The sequence below is a fragment of the Sinohyriopsis cumingii genome, unplaced genomic scaffold (assembly GCF_028554795.1).
Source record: "Sinohyriopsis cumingii isolate HCF-2022 unplaced genomic scaffold, ASM2855479v2 utg000972l, whole genome shotgun sequence".
NCBI classification, from domain to species: domain Eukaryota; kingdom Metazoa; phylum Mollusca; class Bivalvia; order Unionida; family Unionidae; genus Sinohyriopsis; species Sinohyriopsis cumingii.
In genome coordinates, this window is record NW_028315949.1 from 137,410 (window position 1) to 162,407 (window position 24,998).

Below are 24,998 nucleotides of genomic sequence, written 5' to 3' on the forward strand. Positions count from 1 at the left end.
GATATGATGACTATGCTACGCTCCAGTATGTGAGTGTACTTCATCCAATCTGCTTTGCGGAAGTTTCAGCGCCGCTGTGAAGAGCTGTGTACAGCATTGCATTCATATTCATCGATAAGTGGAACACAATGACAGTCAGTGTTAGCATCCGATGTCAATTGGTCTAACATCCCGTCGGCAAATTCCCCAACCTTATCAGCACAGTCATAATCCATCAAGTTTACACTAATAAAGCTGATCTAGTTCATCGATCTAAATTTCATTTCCGCATCTAACAACACCAATATTGTATATATGAATGATACTTGAGTAGTTTCGTCTATAGTCCTATATATTGTTGATGGCTCACCACTATGGGCATTATTGATAAATATTGACGTTGCATCCAGTTACCACTAAAACAGGCTGAGAAAACTACAGAATATATCAAGTTATCAACTGAAGTTTAAAGGTAAACTTAGTTTCAATCCTATCTTGAAGACAGACAAAAAGAATTTTTTGTTTTTGATAAACTTTTAGAGGAGAAACTACCCTCAAGTCACGTGTTCTACAAGGGCATTCTTGGGTCATTATTTTTTATGTCAAATATTTATATACTTAACTATCGACCACTACTATATTCACATATGAAATGACATTATATAATACCGTATCAGCTAATCAAGAGCTTGGCACTAAATTAAATGAGTATTTAAGGTAAACAACTGGTGCGGGCTCTTTGGTAGGAAGATATATGCAGCCAAGTCAAACGCAATCAACATAGGTATTCAATGCAAAACAAAGTAAACTGAGAAAGAAATCTTCAAAGTCATGCTGATAGCATATATTTTGATAGTATCTTGGTTTGGAAAGTTGACTAAGAAAACTTCGAAGTCGTGCACAATAGGAAATATTTTGATAGTATCATCAGCTGGAAAGCTGATAAAGTCATTAAAAAATGAACACTCTCCCTCATTTCTTGAACAGAATCAAATAGTTTCTTCTTTAAGAAGGGAGAAGACATTCTAATACGTCTATACTGTACATCAATCTACATCTAGTTTATTGCTGTTCTGTGTAATAGTGATGTAGAAAATCACACTGCTACACTTTTAAAAGACGACAGCTAGGATTATTATTGATAGTAATGTAGATACACCATGATCAACTATTTGGTTGGCTGGCTCCTGATTGTCCTATAAGTATTTAAAATTTTGTGGAAAATGTACATTTGTTTGAATTAAGATTCATTTTAAACAAATATTTATATTAACTTAAACCAAACTCTAAGTCTTATAAGAAGACATTTCCTTCTTCAAGAGCCAAACCATGGAATTACATTCTGTTTTTCTAAAAGAATCTGACTCATCCAATGGCTTTACAAAAACAATCATTTTTACGATTTTGTATGCTTCCCTATTATTTATCTTTTCTACAGTGTACTTTTGTAAACTCGTCTGTAATACCTTGTACAGGCTCATTAACATTCTTGATATGAATCCTGAAAATATTCACCTGTAATGCATTGCACGTATTATATAGCAGTAGAAGATCAATTGTCTAGATTTTGAAAGCTTTGTTGCATAAAGACGTATAAACTTGTAAATATTTTGCGTCGTATACATGTAACTGTATGAACAATGGCTTCTTAACAAAAGAGCTTCTGTGACTAAAGTCATTATTATCATTTTTATTATTATTATTATTATTATTATTATTATTATTAACCTATGAAGCTATCTATAATATTAGGCATCAATCTACTCGTGTTTCTTGCTTTTAGTAAAAGTGATGATGGTTTCGGTTTCATAAATGATTAAAACATTTGATATAGCCAGATCTTATTCTAGTGGAAGTGTTCAAGCTTTGCGGGACTCGTCAACCTGGTGTAAGGACTAGGTAGGACTATGCTATATGCTGCGGCATGATGCTCAAGTGCTAGACCACTATAAACTGCCATACTGCAGACATCGTAACGATATGACTGAAAAATTGTTAAAGCTACGTTAAAAATCTCAAACATAAACACACTAGGCACACAAAATTGTACTTGCTGTACTGTGAAAAGAAAGAAACAATATCTTACTGTATCAGTAATGTTGAAGATAATTAGGATCTGAAGCACTTCCTGCTTTGAACAGTTTTTGTTACACTTTCGATGTCGCTCATAGATGTTGCTTGATATGTTTAACCAGTGTTGCATTAACTATATAAATTTTTCTGTGAAATCAACGTTTGGGTCATTCTTTCCTTTTAATCTCACCTCATTTAAAGGACGACTGATTTGTAGTCAGAAACTTTAAAGCTATGATGAAAAGTTTTGATCTCCTATAACTCCTTCAGCACTTCGAAAAAAAAACATCCACTATTTGGTCTAAACTCTTCATATTGCAACAACAAGGTCACAATTATCAGTGTTTTGTGTGCACCTTAGACTCGATGCGCCTCACATATGATTGCACTGGTTGCGATGACTGCTGGAACAGTTCAGGTCCCCAGAAGACTGGTTCTGACCTGATTCTGTAAAATGATGATTGAACATGTAAATGTATCATTTCCTTCTTCTTTAATCTATATTTTTCAACTCTGTTAATTTTTATATGGTTTGATTTCAGCACTAAAACTATATGTGCAGTAGACGGATTACAAGGCTTATTTTTGTCCTACCACCAGTCTAATCACTTGTATGTTAAAGCCAAGCATGTACTACTAATAGCTAGCCCATGTTTTTATTATGCGTAAATCACAAGCTTCACTTTGCACACGAAGTTTTCAGCTTTCGAAATCAGTACAATAAGTACATGATGTTCAAAAAGGTAAGGCATATACGGGGGTAAATACTAAATATTTACTAGTCTTTGAAAAACCTGAAAATAAAATATCCCACAATTTCAGCTACATTGTACACCAAACTTTGATGATGGCTTGCACATTTGTGGAGAAAAGTCACGTATGTTGCCTGTGCTTAAAAGCAATGGTCTAAAATGAGTGAATTAAAGACAATTAGTTTAAATATAACTTGTAATCTACATTATTTGTTTTCAACAAAATTCATAAATGCATGCGCATGATCCTTTTAAATTTCAAGGTAACTATGATATATTGGTCGGTGCTGTTATATTGTATCCTAGTGCCTATACATAATAAAACAAAAACATTCTTGAACTTTTATGAAACATTATTCTTTTGCCTGAACTCAATTTCATGGATTGTTTAATAAACGTATCTATTCTTTCTTTGTTGGGTTTTATAATTTGTGCTTTTTGCAAAATATAGCGACCACAAAATCAATAAAATATGGGACCTACAATATTCACTTTATTCATAATATACTGTTCTTCATACACTTGGTTTTGATTCTAGTTCTAGTTATGTGTCAGGAACAGCAGAGTTTTATACCAGCATTGAAAGGTTACAACCAAAAAAGAATATGTCTATAATCTATCATTCAACTATATGTTAGCACAATTTCGTTATCGCTACTCCAACCTTACTACTATTAGGATTGCCATGCACCTTCGCACAGACATTCATCATATGATATAAATGGTCCTACATGAAAATGGTTCCACTCAGATATCCAGTATGAGCACCTCAGTGGTAATCTTGAAAATCTTCTTTCACTATTTCTTCCGAAGTAGTGAAGCAAGGACAGGCTACTGAAGTCATATCAACGTGGGGTTTTTGCTCTTACACATTTTATGATGCCAAGCTGGTTGTAAATGAAAATGGTGCTGATCTGACACCCAATATGGCTGCCAACGTGAAAATATTACTAATCATTCTTTTCCTGAATGGAAAATCATATTTACATGGGGTTTTCACCAAAAGAATTCTTATGATGTTTGGTTTTAACATAGATGTAATTTGTGATGATCTGAGGTCCAATATGGCCACTACTGTAGTCAATGCTGAAAATGTTCTTACTTCTCTTCATTGGATGCTTACATTGACAGGCAGGTTTGACTAGAAGACTTCTTTTGATATCTTGTTTGTCTGACATGAAGATGCTGCTGATATAATGTTCAATTTGGCCGCCAAGGCAACATCTTGAAAATCGAATAATTATTCCACCTGAATGTAATGTCGTATTTGTCATGATGTTTTCACCAGAAGACTTGTATGATGTCTGATTGGTCCTAAATGAAAATGGTGCTGATCTGATGTCTAAGATAATTGCAACTATGGCTAGCTTGACGATCTTATTATCACTACTTCACCTGAATGAAAGTTCTTATCAGCATGGTGTTTTCACGAAAATACTTCTTACAATGTTTTTGTGATCCTAAACAAAAATGATTCAATCTGACTTCCAATATGTAGCCATTTTGAAAATCTTCTTTTCTTTTATCCTTTTAAATGGAAAGACATTTGACATAGGGCTTTATTAGAAGAGATGGTATGGTGTATCGCTGGTTCTAAATCAAAATGACAAACACTCAATATGGTCTCAATGGTGGCGCTCTTGAAAATATCACACCACTTTCCAAGTGGATGGCTGTATGAAAATGGGGTTTTCAACATTAGACTTTTGTGATAACTAGTTGGTCCTAAATTAACATTTTGCTAGTTCTACATCCTGTATTATTTCGACGAGTGCTGTACTGAAAATCTTGTCACATCCCCAATTGAATCACTAAGCATGCCCAGTGGCAATGATACCACCTTTCAGTAGAGTCCAGCATCTGTTGGATGGATAACAATTTGTAGAGGTCTTGTTTTCAAGTTATTTCTTCGTTGCAAATGGTTTAAGTTTTTCATAACACATTCCATTCTGTTCTGTCATTTTAATACCGTTTGTGACAAATGGTAGAAACTTGGAAACTTGTTCCCTACTTTTCTGCAGTTTTAGGCTAATGATTTTTTTTGACAGATCTATGAAACGTTTACTGCTCATTCCTTTCCAGTAACTCCAAAGCTCTGTCACAAAAATAAGTCAGCTTATATCATTATAAGTCGTTGATGATTTTGAGATTATAAATAAACTAATTTGTACAATTTTCAGTTTTTATAAAATTCAGTTATTTGTATTATCGAAATGCAGCTCCGATTTCCCATCATTTACCAAAGTTGAGGTACCTAAGAGCTTGGAATAGAAGGTCATACAAAAACATGATTTGGTCATTTGAAGTGAAGTAATCAAACGAGCCATTGATTATTTATTGTTAGACCATGTCATTTCAGTATCTCATAGTCACACTGTGTTGCGTTTAAGAAATTTAAAACAAAACAAAATGTACGCATAGGTCATTACTACTATGTATTGCTTAACTATCAAAACTACTAGTAAAACTTTTGTGACTAAGGAGGAATACAAATATGTTACTATAAAAAGTGGAGGAGCTTTCTGCATGCTTGCCAGCTTTTTGGCAATGTACATGTGTTTAAGAATCCAAATACTTAAAGTCATCATTAAAGGAAGATCTGGATGCAATAATCTCCTTAGAATCTGTGTTCTCACCAAATCAGGTCCGAAAGCAAAGATCACTTTGCTCTGTATTGATAGTAAGACATTCTCCCATACATATTAAAGTATTAAAATTGAAAGCAAAACTCTGAGAGTTTTGCAAATTTGCTCATTAAAGTGGATAGTAGATATATGGAAAAAGAAATTTTATATTTTGGAATACGTTTTGATGCAACGTTTTGCAAGAAAGATGTTATGTATGCCTACCATTTTGTAATTCCTGGTTAATGATTTGATCTTATTTTTTAAATGTTTTTAGTCATGGCTGTAATTGGTACAGAATATCTTTAGTTAGTTTTGCTTAATTGACCTGAATCTGTTAATTGCATAATATTGCAGGGATTCTATAATTAGATGCTTACGTATATATTGTAAGTATTATTGATAATCTGGATAATAATACTTAAATGGCACCTTCGGCTTAATTTCTCGTTGGCTATTGAGTTTAACCGTTTCTAGAATGATTCACTTGCTTTCAATTGGTTGATTAATAGCACAATCACGTTTGACGCACATTCAGTAGTGTATTCTGTCACGTGAGGGCTATTCGATAAACGATCGCAATAGACAGCGTATATAAAGAGAGAACTGAGCAATCACGTTCAGTCCGATTTTAGATTTTAGATTCTGCTTATATTTTATTCGAGAGGAAAAACATTTGTTTGGACTGTTCAGTGTTAATAGAACGTCCTCATTATTTAGACAATAATATTATCATGCAATTGATATATATTATTCGACTGAATTCTGGACTACACCATCTTGACAATGTCACGGTTCTTGGAGGACCAACACATTTCCGGTTTTGAAAATTGTGAGGAACTTTTCATTTATTTAGTGCTTTTAGAGATATTACCACTTTGTATTCACTTCATAATGCTGCAAGTTTCTCACAATTTTCTTTTATATCTTTGGGACATTAAATTGTTTTTTAAGTTTTAGGAAACTTGTTCATTTTGCATATGAAAACAGAGTCGTAACAAAGCTTACTTACATTTTTTATTGGTATATTTCAAAATACATCGAGGTATTTAGAAGTAAAATAGCAGAATCATCCCTGTACTTTGAAAACTGCTAGTTACTGGGGCTGAGTCATATGCTTTGGGTATCCTTGACAATGATTACATTTATTATACAGTTCTGAGTCAGGTTGAACAAAAAGTAAAAAGTAGGGCACATGTTAAATTTAAAACAAAAATAAACAAAATAGATCAGTCAAATTATAAAAATTCGAAGGTATACAATTTTTAATGACCAAATTTAAAACACCCTTGTCTAACATATGCAGTTTTCAGGGTAAAAGTTAATATTTGTATTCGGTAAATTAAAATAATTTGTGACACTCAAATTTATATGAATTACAATAGTTATACGTCTGTCTAATGATACATTCTGTGTTTTGTTATATGATCACATGTTTGACTCATATGTTATGGGAGAGTATCAAAAAGGAAACAGCTTTGAATTTTAAAATGCATGTTTTTTAATCATTTATTATTCTGCTGCATTTGTGTTATAATTCAGTAATTGTTGAAATAAACAATATCACCAGAGGGAATTAACCGGAAAAAGCTGAAATATATTGCATTAAAAATGACCACTAATTTAGAAGGACAGATAAGATGTGACTTGTCTATAGAGGTAAACGTCTTAGACCATTTGACCACGCTGTGTCGCCCGCTAATTGACTGAACATGTTACCACTTAATTGAAGTTACAATTGTGATTCGACTTTTAGCTCTAATGGTCATAGAATATAATATGTGACGCTTTTTTGTCCATTTTCTAGCAACCGTTGGGACATGTTTGTTATTGCTACTCCTCCTAACCTTATGGGGATTTCCGCACAACTTAAATATATTCCTCTCAAGGTTGATTGACGCTAAATAAAACAGGTGCTTTGTGGACATTAAGAAAAACTGCCATAGCAATTATCTTGAAAATTGTAATAACTAGGCGTATTAATATGTGGTTTTCACTTAAGGATTTCATTAAAATTTCTTTAAAATTTCAGCAAAGATTGGTCCTAAGTGAATATGTTATCCGTAAGACATCTGTCATGTCTGCTACATTAGACATCATATAAATGTTATTACTAATCTCCCTGTATATAGTTGGGAAGATGAAGGAATCTACCTGCCATTGTACAAGTACATGTAGACCGCTCCGGATACCTAGAGGTAAGAGCGTCCGCCTCGGATGTGGTAGGTCGTGAGTTCGATCCCTGGCGTAGTCATACCAAAGACTTACAAAATTGGTACTAACAGCTGCCTCGCTTGGCGCTCAGCATTAAGAGGTTAGTGTTAGGAATGGTCGGCCTGGTGGCAGGATAATGTGACTAGGTGGGACATCATGCTACATGTCTGCGACATGATGCCCTAGTGCTAAACATCACTATAAACTGTCACATTGCAGATGTCGTAGCGATATGACTGAAAAATTGTTAAAGCTACGTTAAAAATCCAAATCACACACACACACACACATACGTACATGTATATTCGCGGCTCAATCAAAAAGAGTGTCAACTTGAAAAGCTAGTGAGTGCTGCCTTTACAATTGAAATGATTATGGGGACAGATGCACTGGTAGAAAACTTGTAAACGGTCAACGGGGACCTTATGGAGCATTTTATTATCAAACGTTGGATACTCGAGTACCTGGGTACCCGTTCACAGCTCTACCCACAAGTGAACACTTTTTAATGAAGGAGGTTTGATAATTGACCTAATTGACCTTGTGGTCAACTCAAACATCCTTGCTTGTATTTCTGTAAATCTCTGAACTTATAAACACTTTGATGTTTGAAATTTGACGAAACTCTGTTTAATTTGTGTTTCAGTGAACAAGTTGATTATCCGCGCAGCGATATTGATTTTAAGGTCAATAGTTTCGATTTCGGTTTTTATCCGTACTATTTTTGTGCATGATAAAAGAAAAAGGCATGGATGAATAAAAATCATGAATCCCAATGTATACACAATCTGATGAATGCATTAAATGATAACCACTCCAGTAACTATGTAACAAAATTAAGATCCATAACCAAAGCATGCAGATGTTCAGCAGTCTTGCGATCAGTCCCCAGTATAAATTCATTGATAAATCTCAACCAAATAAATCCGTTGTTGCTTGCATATTCATACACCCCTAGAGTCCGTTTTATCCTTAAGCAAGGTCGTGGACATGTCCGAATCTTGTTCAGGATAAAGGTAGGTGTTTTTCTTTCCAATGGTCATGGGTCGTAACATCAGAGGAGGATATATACGATCATGTAGACGATATTATGATAAGCGAAATATTCTTATAATGTGTAAATGTTATATTGATATGTTTGGACAAACGACATCTTACGGTGTACTTGTTTTCATGGTATATTGCAAGTCTGAGTAAATATGTAGATGGAATGTCATAGAGATAATTTCAGTTATTATATTACAGACAGACAATCTTCAGCCTATTAACATATATTTAAAGTACACCCTTTAGCGCATTTTTCCTTTTGCAGTTCGGTGACATTAGAAAAATTACGATCTGATTGAATGTACTAAAAAATCGCAGAATAATTTGTGAAATCTCAGATACGCTGACTGTATCACTGATATGATCATGTTGTGATTTCCACTATAGAATCAGGACGCTAGCTCTACCCATAAATATCCAACACCCTACCTCTCTTGTGACCATCAGTCAAGCTCAAGGTCATTTGAATATAAATTAATCCTGTATCAGGCAGGGTAATAATCAATATATACTCCTTGAAATTTATTGTTCATATGAATATTACAAATCTGTTTTGCTTCAGAAAACTATTAGATGTAGAGAAATATTTGAACCAAGCTCACATTATTCTGGTGGAGAACGCTTTGTAGACTGCACAAAGGCTGTAATGTAATTGTGTCCACCTTTCATAGAATGAGAGTTATTGCAATGAATCTATAACCTGTATAGCTTGCATGATAGTTTATAATGAATATTTATGGCATGTGACTACATGCAGCTAGAAATTTGTTGGTCCAGCACAATATATGTATCTCATAAACTTTGTATATTTTAAATGCTGACTTTACATCTTATTAATTGTTGTTGCTTTTTCAAGGTGCATGGTAAATAAAAAGTGTTAGGAAGTTCTATGGAGGACTGAAAAAGCAAGACAAAAAAGCTGATGCAACAGCTCAGATAATTGGTCCGCATAAGTTTTAACTGTTTCGAGTCTCTGGGACATTGTGCTTGGTTTAGACATTTTTACGTTTTACACTGTTGATTAACCATTCTTTATGAGCATTTGGTTCTGTTCGTCACCACAAATGTTCATCGCTGATTTGTTGTTGATCGCAGATTTACATTACCTTAATATTTTCATCATGGTAACAAATGTTCAATATGTTTTGGGCCCTGAAGTAAGGAAAGTTATGATGTCGTACCAGAAAAGACCTTGGATACTTTGATGGTATATGATTTATATATATCTATATATATCTATATATATATATATATATATATATATATATATATATATATATATATATATATATATATATAAAAGAAGCTGACACTGTATTAAAAACATTTTTTACTTTTTTAATTTTAATTTATATATATTTTATAAACTTCTAAAAAAAATACCCGAGGTACTTAATATATTAATATTGGGAAGGTTTCTCTTCTTAGAGTTGTTCTTGTGATTCTTTATAATTGCGTATTTAGATTCTGTCACCTCTCTTCTAGTTCTTAATATTTTCATTTTTAAAAAGGGCTTTACATTCCTAATTTTTTGAAGAAATTCTCATATTTAAACGCTTAGCTCTTTCCCATTATATAGAACCATGACTGGATTTGGCAACAATGTTTGCAAACTAACATTTTGTTGGTTACAATTTGCAAATTACTAGCAAACAAGAGAACTAAAATTTTCTTGCAATTTATATTTTTGATGCACATTTAATTTTGCTTTCAACTATGAAAATATGACAACTATCAAGATGGTGTGTGTCCTAAGGAAATGGAAATTTGCTGCCATCATACAATCATGTAAACACGGTGCCTGTGACCACATAGTGGTATTGTGCTATGTACCATACCATGTTATATCTAGCCAAGTCTGTGAAAGTAAGTAAAAGTTAAATGTATATCCTCTCAGGTATGTAATAAGGAGTTGGAGGAGGGAGTGTATGTTGCAAAACTATGTATTTTGTTGAGACATTTATTAACTTAAGGGATTTTAAACAGTTATATATATATATATATATATATATATATATATATATATATATATATATATATATATATATATATATATATATATATATATATATATTTATATATATATATATATATATATATATATATATATATATATATATATATATATATATATGTAAATGATGGTAGACTATTAGTGTACACTAAAGTTAAGTGAGAGACGGATTCAGAATGAACAATTCCATAGTGCAACTCATTTGAAGTTAACCAGATCTTCAAAAATGTTAATGTGAAATGTTCAGCAGTTACTTGAACACGCGAGAAAACTGTTATTGCAATAATATAAAGTGCTTTTTACCACTAAGTTACGTGGGCAAAACTGTCAAAGCAGTACTATTATCCAGTTTTTATAGCACTATTTTGTGCTATTAGTTGCCGGTGTCCTTCTCAAATGTTATGTAAACCCCAGTATAGGAGTGGGGAGGACACTGACCACTTTATTTATCCTATGTGGGAGATAAATATTCATTTGTACATACATAAATGACACATGGGAACTAAATGTAAACACCAGCTGATCTCATAGCAAAAATTTACAGTAAAACTATGATCAAAAAGCATGATCTCTATACTTTTCTTGCTACATCCATTCGAATGCATGTTCTTAATTTGTTGCTGACACACACAGCTTGGGAAGCATTATTTCTTAAACTTTCGTAAATGCTTGACATTATCAAAGGAATTTATGAATGTTGTTTTTTGTTAGTTTTTTTTGCCAGTAATAAAGTGTATGTATCAGACATCAGGAATGTTTTAAAGGAAGCGTGTATTTATGTTTAGAAAATACTTTAAGTGTAAATTCTTACAAGAGTTCAAACGTTTGACCTCATAATATACACAAACAGTTTTCTATAAATGTCTATAGTTACATGGACTTGATATGATAATTAGCCATTTGATGCTATCAATAAAGAAGGATCTTCGAAAAAACAGCTGAGTCAGTGATTTAAGGACAGAAACGTTTAGAAAATAAACCAATCGGGTCAAACAAAATATGTGTGTATCTGGTCGGCCGATTGTCTCCGTTTCTCTTTGCCGAGCGTACCACTTGCCCACCCACACCCCACCCCGCCATGTCAAAATTAAATAATCATTAAACATTCCTGAAATTTATTAGTGTAGCTAATTGAGCTGGTGTAGCCAAGTACACGAAGCTTTTAGTGCAGTATATATACTAATCCTTATAAGATATATTACAAAGATACCTACCTACCCTAATTATAAAACCAGTGCTAGAGGAAACATACATATTTTTCCCTTATTAATTCAAATTTTATTTATACTTGCATATATGACTTTCCGTGACAGCATAGGAAAAACAGAGAATTGTATGTTTCATTATAATACCAAATCATGTACTGCTGCTTCTTAAATGGTCCTGTTCCAATCAATGATCCTCAGCGGTTCAGGCTGGTCAACCCATTTGACTTGACTTCAAGTCTTACTAAAATGGCCTTATATTAAAGACGTACAGAATAATAGCAAACATTATGAAAATACAGTTGTTTCAATCAACTTCAGATGCTGGTTTCTATGTGCTTGTTCCAATCCAGTTCATATTACATTCAACGGAGAGTATAGTAGAACCATTCTAACATCACAAACGTACCTCAGATGTTTTAATCTGATCATACTTGTGCATGCAAAATGCATGCATTATTATGTACTTTGTTATATAACATTTTCTAAAAATAAAGTAAAAAGAAAAACATCATGTTGAAGATGCAAACGACAATAACTCTTAAAAAAGTTTAAACAATCAGCACATAGGTATACAAAGAAATATTCAGATTCTTAGGCAAAAGGGGCAGCAAATTCAATAGTTCAACATCATGAGTTTATATGAATATATGGAATGTGGAATGAAGTTCTTGGTCTGAATCTTAAATGTTCTTGAAATTTGTTTTTGTTCATGAAATACAGTTAATGAGGTTAATTTAAAGAACAAATTAAGTACAGTACATCTAACAAGATTTTCCATATCCCCGCACGTTACGGGGGGTGGGGGGGTAGAGAGTGAGTGGAGAGGATTAGGCAAAAGAACAGAGAATAGCTCTGCATACAGTGCTTTCTCCTGGATTAACATAGTATGAGTGGACATGGTCTCGAAATATGGACGTGGTTTACCAATTATGACCCCAGCAAACATGCAATGAAGAGGTTCAGATGGGAAGAGAAACGCATTTATTAGCAATGTTATCTCTTTCAGGAACAATTTGCTTCCTTTTAATCCTGACAAAAGTTTAATATTTAGTTGATTATAAACATTTCTTAGTTATAATAAGAGATAATGTATAACACACAATGCTGGGACAAATTGTGGATAATATTAACATAGTGACAGTACCTCTGAAATTGTGCAATGAATCTAATGATTTTGTTTCAATTAATGTCCTCACTTCTGCTGCAGCTTACTTAATAAACGTTTTTAATGATCATATTAAGGTCATTGATATTGTACTCTGCACTGCAACGAACAATTTAAAAAAGAAAATTAATAACAAAATTGCTTTCGAACAATACTGAAGTGAAAAATTATTGCAAAGTTCCTATGGTTACCTAGTGCACTAGTTCTCATTAACGTAACGTACGATTTCGTCCTTATAGGGTAGTTGAAACTTGCGAAATCAATTTTTTTTCCTTTGCTGTATGAGCATTAATTAATAAATTTCCTGTATGCTAAATAAACGTGATTAAGATTTCGAATCATTATTTTACGTGGACTGTACTATATGTATCAATTATCACAGTAACCTTGTTCCTGCATTTGTATTGTCACAAATAGGTCGCAACGTGAAGGTTGACTTGTGGGGTACATGTTTTGAAAAAATGCTAAAAATAAAAACCTAGCACAATAGAAGCCATCAATGTGGCTTGTTTTCTGTTCAATTCACATGTTAAGTTCATGCGCAAACTGACAAACCTAAAAGCACAAAAGCAGCTCTTCCGCAGGTTTGTTGTTTATTTGTTGCCACTATGTTGGCAATAAGAAATGTACATGGGAATAAGTGAATTATACTGTACATGTATAACCACGAGTTATTCTATTATGTGATTCTCATAAAGGAAATGGATAACTATCAGCAAGGAAATCTTGTGAAATAGTCAAAGTTTTGCACTTATCTGTTTATCGTCCTCCATTCCTTGCATCGTTTAGATTAATTGTTTCAAATGGACAATGGTTTTGCTCACACTTCTTACAAAAATGTAATGTAATCTTTTGTTAGTAACAACGAGACCTACAACACTCAATCGTTCGGTCCCCTTTCTGTGGAACTATATTGTATATTGTATCAAAATTAATTCGAGGCTTTTACAAATTACCACAAACTTTGAAGCAACTCACTGAAATGAGATAATATATTCCCATTTGATCTATGTAATACCGGTATACGTCTTCTTTACCCGAGTAGCAATTACCATTTCCTTGAAATACTCGGTCAACTTAATTAAAATTTCTTTTCTGGAAGATTCGATGATCAGAATCAAGACTGTATCCTTAGCTTAAACAGAAGTAAACGTGTTTACAATTAATACTGATCCGAATGTGTATGGCACAATCCTAGAGAAATATTAGCTATGTGCTATATTGTTTACAAAATCAATCTCACTGGTCAGGTACACCATTAACTTGATTTTTGGACAAACGTAAAGTGCAAAATACAGATATACATAACATATAATCATGTATAAAAGCCAATAAAAATACTAATTAAATATGCATAAAAAATGCATTGACTTGAACAGTGTAAATGCATCGTGCTGTTTAACATGAAAAGTGATCCTTTAATACATGGACAATTAAATTACAGATTACATCCACTTTTGTTTAAAAATAAAACAACAGAAAATATTGAATTACTCTTAAATGCAAACCACGTAATGACCCAGTCACAAGACATGTACAAAACTTTTAATAAGTTCAATTCTGTCTGTATATGAACTGTACAGTTAAAGTGACTATCCGAATGGATATTTTGTATTGTGTCATTCGTCACAAGATAAATTTATTTCAAGTAATAAAATGGAACTGTCAGTGTCCTTTTAACTTCAAATCAGAGCAATGCAATGTTGCTAAGCATGTACCACCGTCCCCTATAGAAAAGTTACGGCCTCCCGCGAATAAAGACTTGACTTTAGCGGATTTACAGCATAATTAAAGCTATATATATATATATATATATATATATATATATATATATATATATATATATATATATATATATATATATATATATATATATATATATATATATATATATATATATTATCAACACTGTCATACAATATTCGCATTAGATGATTATGTCAATTTCAGGTTGCGAAAAGTGCGTTTCTGTCACATTAAGCCATCTTTATTGGCGAGTTGTACATAACAGTTACAATTATGGTCTTTTCATTAACAATAGAAGCATGTCAATACTAATCTGACAACAATATATTGCTAAAATGAAGAACGATGTGTACAATTGTAAAACCTGAGATGTTAAGATATTCTAATTTATAACACGTTTACACCATTTCGCATACCATGTGCATGCCTGTTTTATGATTTTTAAGGGAAAATATTAAAACAAAACTTTTTATCATGATAGCGAAAATAAGCAATCAACAATCATATTAAAAATGATGTGTGAATAACCTAATCGTAAAACAGATCGAATTGTTATAATTATGTCGATGCAGATATTAAAGTATGCAGTGTTCTTTGGGACTGTTTGAGCATTTGCCTATTGAGACAAAAACACATTCAATCTAATTTATGGATTAGTATTTGACATGTTTATGTGTGTACTGTACACTGCTTTGTGAGTAGTTATCATGGCTGAGTAGATCGTGTATGTGACTCTCTTGTTCATTTGCATTCAATGCAATAGAAATCACTAAACCAATTCGAAATAAACCAATTCGAAATAAATGTGGTTCATACTTCATGTACTAAATGCAAAAGGTGATAAATGACATCCATACAAAGTGTTTCTTCTCAGAATTATTCATGATTGTTTTGTACTATTTATGACAGAGATTCAAAGACTAACAAAAAATAAAATTTGATTGCTTTATGGTTAAAAATGATGATACAGATGATGTCATTACTGCAATTGATATGTAATTTATTTGCGCAAAAGTCATGTTAGAGAAATGTACTTTTATCATCCGTCATTTTATCCACAGAGAGAACGAGAGGAGAGGGGAAGAGAGATGGACATATTTGATTCGCAAAGTAGTATACCACATACAGAAACCTGTCAGATGCTATTCAAAGATTTCATGTTTTTGCTTTGTCTAAATGGCCAAATACTCCAACAATCACAAACAAGAAACTGCATAGAAATAATTATAAGATTTATATATATGTTTTGACTAAGTTATTAATACATCATTTTTTATATGATACAAATTTGTTGTTATATTGTTTCCTAAGTGAAATAAGCAAATAATAATATACATGTAAAGACGTCAATGCAACATGCCTTAAATTTGTTGAACATCTAAGATTCTACGGGTTATTATTGATTTCAATAATACGTTGATGTCAGATTAATTAGAAACAATTACCAAACTTCCTTTGTTAATGCCTAGATCATAATTGGTGCTGTTAAGTGCAAGACACTAGTATACGCCGAAATATGGTGGACCGGCTTTTTCTTACTCCTCTCCACTCTTTATATACCCCACTGCAACGAACAAATCACATGAGCCATACTCTACAAGAACTTGTAAAACTCGTGTGTCAGAGATGCTTATTACTTTTTCAGAAATAAAATAAATCTAGTCTAGCTATTGCAAAGTGGAAATCAAAGCTAATAATATGTATACATGTTTAGACACTTTATATGCCTCAAATTAATCGACCTCAATCATAATTTAATGACAATTTGAGAGGGACAGACACACTCACACGAACATGAAGTCGAGCTATTTTGTATAGTTCCAGACTCACGAGCAATACACATCACTAACTAGAAAGTCAAAACTCTTTCAAGACCTACCACACAGTAGGCAACAACCACAAATGTTGTTATGTCAGACTTGTGTTCTGCAAACTTTGTCAAACACCCCTGATCCACCCATGGGGCAGTTGAACCAAACATACTAATGCAATTGCAAATTAAAACTCCATAACGTTTCAGTCAGAGTGGTTCATTCTAGAATAATATTAATGTCCAACTAATTTGCACTTTCGATTTCCAATGAAAAGTCCAAACACATGATTTTCCTCTATCTAAGTAGAACATACAATACGTCTGCATAATTACAACAGGATCTCAATACGTGTGAATGACTCAAAAACTTGGAATGAATCTGATTGCTTAACTTTCCCCTTCTATATACCGTATATTGCGACTTAACTTCGCTCTAGACCCAACGTGACATCATACACTATTGATTTTGCGTCAATTAATAATATTCGCGTACATCACACAACTAAAGGGAAGCCACAGAATAATTCTGTAAACATAGATATCCCATCCGTCACAGATAAACGACCCCACGAACCCGGGTATACATTCGCAGCTTTAGTGGTATTCTTGTTATTTAAAGCTTGGAGATTTGGTGCCATCACCAGAATTAAAATTTTAATATTTGAAGTGGTTATTCTACATTCTATTTGCATAAATCCATGTGATACTGATGTGAAATTTTGACTGCTTTGAGAAAGTGGTTCTTAGATACCTTTGTAGTGGAATTTTCACCATTTTATTTTGGCATGCAGTAATAGTGTCATGGGGTTATTAATGCATAACGGAGAAGGGACATGCAATTAAGATGGTTTCTGAAGATATCGTTTTGAAAATAACTACACAAAAGTTTAAAATAGCATGCTGTGGTTCCACAGATCTCTTCAAATGAGCACATTTTCTTTTATAAGCCAAATATTGTGAAGGTGTGACATGATACGTACAATATCATACATTATTAATTTATCATCTGTCCTTTATTTACTTATGAAATGTGATAACGTTACGAGATTTATACATTTTCTACAAAAGCCTGCGTCTGTGGAGAACAAAGAACTGTCTGCTAAGTTACCAATCCTTTATTTTGGCGGAGGGAGAGTGGATCATCTTGGATGTTCGTTCAAACCAGAATTGTTTTCGATTACCAAAAACTAATTAATTCTTTTCAACTAATATACATGATTAAATAAGTTTTGTGTCCAAATGTTTAATTTTGGGGTGAAATATTCCAGTCCCCATCCTGTTTTGAAAATCAAATGGGCGGTCCTTGAATTTAATGTGACAAGGAAAACAATATCGGAACCCAGTATAACCTACAAATTAATATTACTCTTTTAATTTTTATTTTGTTTCAATTGTTAACCTAGTAAGCCTTACGTTTAAAGTATGTTTTATTAACCACGATATAATTTAATTTATTTCATAAAAAGTAGTCAAACGGTGTGACCAATTTAAAATGTTTCCCTTTATACTTTATAATTTAGTATCAATAAGATAGTGGTATATGGAATTACCTTGTTCATCTATGTCCATGCTGAAACTCCTATACAAATTCACTTATTAACAATAAAAGTTCAAAGTGGGTACACGTGCGATTAGAATGTGTTTACCGGATAGATAAACAGAAGGAGTTCATCTTTTTATTATTTTATTATATGAGAGATGCGATAACGTAAACGTTCAGTCTGTAAAACATTGATAAGCACCCAAGATCCCATTACATAATGAAATTGCTTGCTTATCCACAGCTCTGAAACTGCGCATAAATCTGATTTACATAAAGGAGAATACATTACTCTATTTAACTCTTTCTTCCCACGGGCGAAAGTAGTAGATAGCATTTTTTTATCACATAAATTAGTGTGAAAGTATAAACATCCACGCATGCCATTGATTCTTTAGATTATGATTTGTATTTTTCACATGACCATATTATCCGTCCATAAGCTTTACCGTTAGACTCGGAAAGCATGTACTACGTACGTCGAAGGTTGAACGTATTTAAACACGATTTTCAGCCTTTTCAGATCAAGCACAAGCTTAGTTTGAATTTTTTTAAAAACAAACTAAGGCAAAGCAACTTGTTTGAAAATGTATAGAGTAGTGATCCTTTCATTAACTCTCATTCTACCATGTAGTAACAAGCAAGTGAATTCCATTGGAACATTTAGGGAAGTAATACTGCAGTGTCGTCTATACAATCAAGGAGCATGTAGAAATAATATGATTTTGCTCATTCCAGACTGAGAATATCCTGTCGGAAGTTAAAGAAGACACAAAAGCTGCTCGTCAGATCGTAGACACAAAAGCTGAAGGTCCGATCAAAGAGTTGATTTTTCCCTCAGGGTGCGCACCAGGAAATGTGCCAACCAGTTCAGACAGAAGTTGACATGCAGGTGGAGATATTCAAAGACACAGAAAATAAGGAAAAGGAATTATATCATAGAAATCCAGTAGTACGTAGATTGCATAACAATTAGTATTCTTAATATGAAGTTTGGTAAATCAGTCATTTCCTATCGGGTTCATGCAGGTATGACATGATGTAACATCGCCTAGGTTCTGCTGATAAGCAGATACCCAACGCCACCACCGCATGACTGCAGTGGATTCAAAGTTTTTGATTGGCAATCGACTCTGACCCTACACCCCAACACAGATCTGTAAATATCATCAATAAGGTGGGAATGTTCAGATGAAACTCGAATTAACACTGTAGATGCTACTAATAATAGACGCAGGAAGTTTCTTTTCATCATCTAAGCATCAAAGGTCACAAACAAAAGCATATTTTATTGAGATCTCTGGGAATTTATATAGCTGCTTCTTCCATCAATCGTTTAAAGTGTGAACACATGTTTTCATTCCTAATTACAACAAATGTGGTAACCAAAAATATGTCGTAAGTTTCACAATTATAGGTAATTGCTAATTTTATTACGTAGACGTTTCAACTGATAATTAGATAAAAGTGCATGTTTCAGTGTTTCAATATTGTACAGAATCCATTCCCAAGCCCTCACCTAACTCCAAAGCCATGGCTCACTAAAGAACGTATAGAAAATATTAGACAACACTTCGAATCATAGTGAAAATGTAAGACTCGTCCAACTCCAGAAACTGTACGATTATGGAATGTAAAAGAACATCATTGGAAAAATATGATTCTACATTAAAATCTCATTCATCTGTAAAAAGAAAGCATAGGACAGGATAAGAAAAAAATTGTAAGGCAAAATACAACTCATTCAGACATCTAAAAAAAAAAAACTTCAATTCTAAACATGACATAGAAAATGTACTTGCTGATAGTGTCTCTAAAACTTCACTATTGTCTCATTCCTCAGCAGGCTTTCGTAGACTAAATAGCTAAAAAAGGACGATAGTCAAAATTTAAATCTATTAAGCTGATAACTCAGGAATATATAATCAGCCATTTTCACTTGAGGAGCTTATGGAAGCTTTGACTAAGGCCCATGATACGTCATCTGTGCCTGGCGAAAGATCTTACCAGTTTTTTTAAAGACAAACCACAACCATTATTACTCATTGTTTTGGTAATCTTCAGTGATATTTGGATTATCCTTAATGTACCAGAAACGTTGGAAATGAGCAACAGTAATACGATTCCCAAACCAGCTAAGGATAGAATAGATCCTGTCAACTAGAGTCCCATTGTTCAATTTTTTTGAAAAAAAATTCACAGAAGAGCGGAATAATGAATGACTACCACAATCTTCTCCAGAAGGCTGACTTCCCGATTTTATATCTAGCTTTCTGTAAACAAACAGTGAAGGGTATGCCTCAGGTCAGTATTTTATCGGTAACGCTTTTCAACATTAATGTTAATAGCACTGCGAAGTGTTTGGCTTCAGATGTGGATTGCTCCCTATATGTTGATAATTTCATAATAAGTTATCGTTCGAAGTATATGCATACAATTGAAAGACAACAACAAGAAAATATACACAAGATTGAAAATTGGGCCAATGCCAATGATTTCAGATTATGACTGTCAAATACATTATCCATGCATTTATGTAAGTTACGAAGACATCATGACGAACCTAAACTAGCGTTGGACTGGAAAACTTTACTAGTTGTCGAGGAACTGAAGTTGTTAGGTATTGTATACGACAGAAACGCACCTTTATTCCACACATCAAGGGTCTGAAAGCTAAATGTTTGACATTTCTAGATCTAATTAAAGTAGTAGCGTACGCTGCCTGAGTTGTTGATATTATTTTCAGCTTACATATAACTTTTATTCGATCCAAAGTGAACTATGTCTTTGGTGTTTATGCTTCAACCAGAATGTTATAATTAAAGGTACTTGACCCAATTCACCACCAAGGATGAGAATAGCTCTATGAGAATTTCGGACGATTACATGTAAAATTCCTTTCGCTGAGGCGGATGAGCCAAGTGTATCACATCGTAAAAAAATGTTTTCTATACAATATGCCCCCAAATATAGATCGAACCCTTTGAACCCTGCTTTTTGGCCTATAGCCCAGCCCAAATACAAAATGTTATACCAGAATCAACCAAATGCCTTACCCACCATTAGCATTAGAATACTATCCAGCTTTGACAATACATATTTGACCTTTCTAAAATCCAGAAGTCCATTTACGAAACACACCCGTGGTTACTCAAAAAATGTACTTTTGACGATACACGACAGAACAAACCAGAGACAAACCCTTCCATCTTTCACTTCTCTCATTAGAAATTTCTCAACGAAAATAATAATTACGCAATAATTTATACTCATGGGTCAAAGGATAAGGAAGAGGCTGTTTCAGTCTTCGTTAATGGAAATCACAAAAGCGGGGTTCGCTTGCCAGATGGCACATCGATTATTTTTCAGACGAAATCAGAGAAATAGACCTTGCACTGAAATATGTCGCTAGAAAGCAGACATTAAACTCCGTCACCTTCTCTGATTCACTTTCAGTATTTCACTCACTACAAAATACAAAGCTGGAAATCCATTACTGACTGATATTTTCATGACACATTCCAGACTGTGTACCTCATACAATATTGCATACTGTTATGTCCCAGCCTTATCATTATTAAATGTAATGAAAAAGCAGACGCGCTGCTGAAATGGCCATATTCCATCAGCCATGTGATTGAACACACATTACACTGATTGTAATCTTAATATTAAAAGTCTTTACTTAGTAAGTGGCAATCATTAGGGAATGGTGCAGTGAATATAAAACTTAATATAGTCTCATCAACTCTAGTCGACTCGGCTCCTTCCTACAGACCCGTCCTTACGCTGGAGGTAGTCATCGCAAGAATCAGAATCGGTAATGAATAATTCATTGTGAGGCTCTTTTTGGTGGATTCTTTCGATCTCCAACTCCAACCCACACGCGATCGTTACCACAATCTTCAATATATGAAGGAGCTTTTCGATAAAGAATACGTCTCTTGCATTTTAAATTTCTTTAAAGAAGTAAACATATATTCTAAAATATACCATTCCTGCATACACTTTGAACATTTTCACGTAACATATATACCAGTGGTTCCCAAAGTGGGTAATACCGCCCACCTGGGGGACGGTGGGATTATCGAGTGGAGAGTTAAGGCTGAATAAATATTGTTACTGGGTAAGGTAGCTGATGATAACTAAGGGGGTGATGGCCAGAAAACGTTTGGGAACCACTTATTTATACCGTTGTTTATCCCAATTAGCCTTTTTATCTACTGACTCATTGACTCGCGCCTTTTACATTCCAAGCTTACTGTTTCTGCATATAATACAGTAAGCAATAAATATCATCACGTGGGTCTGTAGGACATTTATGATGTGCATGTCTTTGACATTAATTGTATTAAGCATTCATTTTTATATCGTTTGCATAATTTCTATTTCACATCAATATTTTCCCATTGTTTACTTAATAAGGTTTGAAATAAAGAAATGTACTCATTTTTCCAGGAAAAAAAATTTCCAGAAGGAATTTGGCAAGGAGATGATGTTAATTTGAAACGAAATGAAGCTTCAGAGAGACATGCGAACAGGCCCATTTATTATATTAACCCGAATTCCGACGATCAATGTGCCACATATATGCTACAAGCATATGACATATATTGGCTGATATATATGCAGATATACATTTGGATAAGAAAGCTCGGTAAATGATTTTTGCAACCTCTTCAGCAATCATGTTCATCAAGTATATTAAATAGTATTGCATCAATGGATGATACATGAAACAGCTTAATAGCTTTATTTGGGGACAGGTAACATTTAGTCTCATATAAAATAAAATATGGTTGAAGGCAAACCTGGCTTTCACAACGTAACAGTTGACCATTCATTAATTGATCTCTTCACGCATTAAAATATGACTTGAATATATGACTTGAATGAATCAGCATGAACACTCTTGCAAATAAAATAATCTAAGACAATGATTTGTAAACTAATGATGTAATTTATGTTCGTACATGTTATGAAATTACTGCGTGTCTTTTGTTACACTCTTCAGATTATTCTGATCCAAGCAAGAGTAGCAGTTATTTCTTCAACAAGACTGACATATTTTGTATGGAAATTTAATCTTGATGTGTTGGATATAATAATGCATGATTCGTTTAAGAACCAAACACTGAACAAGATACTAAGTTATTTAGCTGAGAAATAAACACTGCTAAAAGTTAATGGTTATTATCAGTGATCATATTTGCAAGACAAATGTTTTGGGTTTTAGATTGTCAACAGCGATGCAGATGACATTTAATCTGCCCGTGCCATGTTCATCATGAAGTCGACATGGTGGCCAGAATGATTATGTAACTTTATCCGCAGTATTGTCTACAATAGACACTTAATGGAACTCACAGCAATATAAGTATTATATAATGGTGGTCCCCCATAATATATCGTGTGGTGCATACTTATCCGCTGTACCCAGTACTGTTTGATCTTTTAAAGCTGTATACTACAGTATGCTTTAAAATATTTACAGATTGGCTTGCTAAAATGCATTACCGTTTATGAGAGATGCAGGATAAACCTTTTTGGGCAACTCGTATGTGAATATATAGCTATTTCTAAACATAGCATTGTTTTATAATGATTTCAATTTCCATCGCTATGTCGATATTTAAGAGAGAGGGAGTCCCCTGAAACAACGTAAAATGCAAAACATTGACAATCTGCTACAAATTGAAAATATAAAGGTTGAAGCATTTGAAAAGGTGATTGCATAGACTAGTCATTTAATGAATCGAAGAGTATGTGAAATGTTATACTTTTATACCACCAGAAGAGAATGAAATAGGAGAAATTATCTTGTTCATCCATCCTTCCTTCTATGCATATTTCCATTTTTGTTCATTCTTCTTCTCAGAATTTATTTGTTCAAATAGTCCTGCAATTTATAATGGACTGCCATGAAACCTGATAAAGGTTATTGTCATTGGCTGAAGTTGTGTATGTCGATAAATCACTTGGCTCTGACTGCTCTTGCTTATATTGTTGCAATTTAGTAGTGTGGGTTAAAACAGTGTCTGACAGTATCTCATTCAAACAATTAGTTCTACAATTTGTCTAGCAGTTTTTATAGATTCATTTGAATCATTTTATATTATGTTTATCATCGAAAGATTCACACATATTGATAAATCCTTGCCTGCCTATGTCTTTCCTTAAGGTTATTGCCATTCCTAACTTCAGCTGAATGAAATGAATTGTCATAATTTTGTGAAGATACAGCAAAGTTTACACAATTTTTTGATTTGACATAGTCTCGATAAAATTTGTGTGGTTTACTATTTATGACACCTGCAAGCATGCTCTAAAGAGTTTCAGGGACATGACATGCTTATTTAATGTGCGATCCGATCACATGAAAACAAAACAGCAGCAGCTCTTCTGCAGGTATATTTTCTTTGCATTATGATGACAATAAACAATTTACTTGGGAATGAGAAATGACACGGACTTATCACAGGCTTGGCGCTGTTTGATTTTTAGAAAAAGGAAATCAGTGAGGGTACGAAAATCTTGTTAATACAGCTAATATTTAAAGTTTTTGCATTTATCATTTTCTGTCTTCCATTCCTTGCGTTAGTTAGATCACGTAAGCAAAGATTATATTTGAATGATGAGAGAAAGCTTGAAATAAGATTAATTATTTAAATGGGACAAGGTGCTTTCACTGAGCTACTCACAAAGGTGTAATTCAACCTATTGTTATTAACAATGAGATATACAACATTTGATCATTTGGCTCCCTTTCTGCAGAAATACCTAGTAACGGAATTAATTCATGCCTTTGTGCAATTTACCAACA

General features: G+C 33.3%; 1 protein-coding gene across 5 annotated transcripts in view; it reads left to right on the forward strand.

Moving 5' to 3' along the window:
• The window catches only part of LOC149772924 (uncharacterized), an 84,186-nt gene that overhangs the window by 15,648 nt on the left and 43,540 nt on the right, over positions 1 to 24,998 (forward strand). For 3 of the 5 annotated variants that reach the window (XM_089947090.1, XM_089947089.1, XM_089947092.1), the window contains 2 exons: positions 18,914 to 19,127; positions 22,634 to 22,832. In XM_089947090.1, the coding sequence (XP_089803216.1) occupies positions 19,032 to 19,127; positions 22,634 to 22,832 (295 nt within the window). In that variant the 5' untranslated portion in view covers positions 18,914 to 19,031. Of the gene's footprint in view, positions 1 to 354; positions 452 to 18,913; positions 19,128 to 22,633; positions 22,833 to 24,998 lie in introns of those variants that run through there. The other 2 variants (XM_089947091.1, XM_089947093.1) reach the window with 2 other exon arrangements.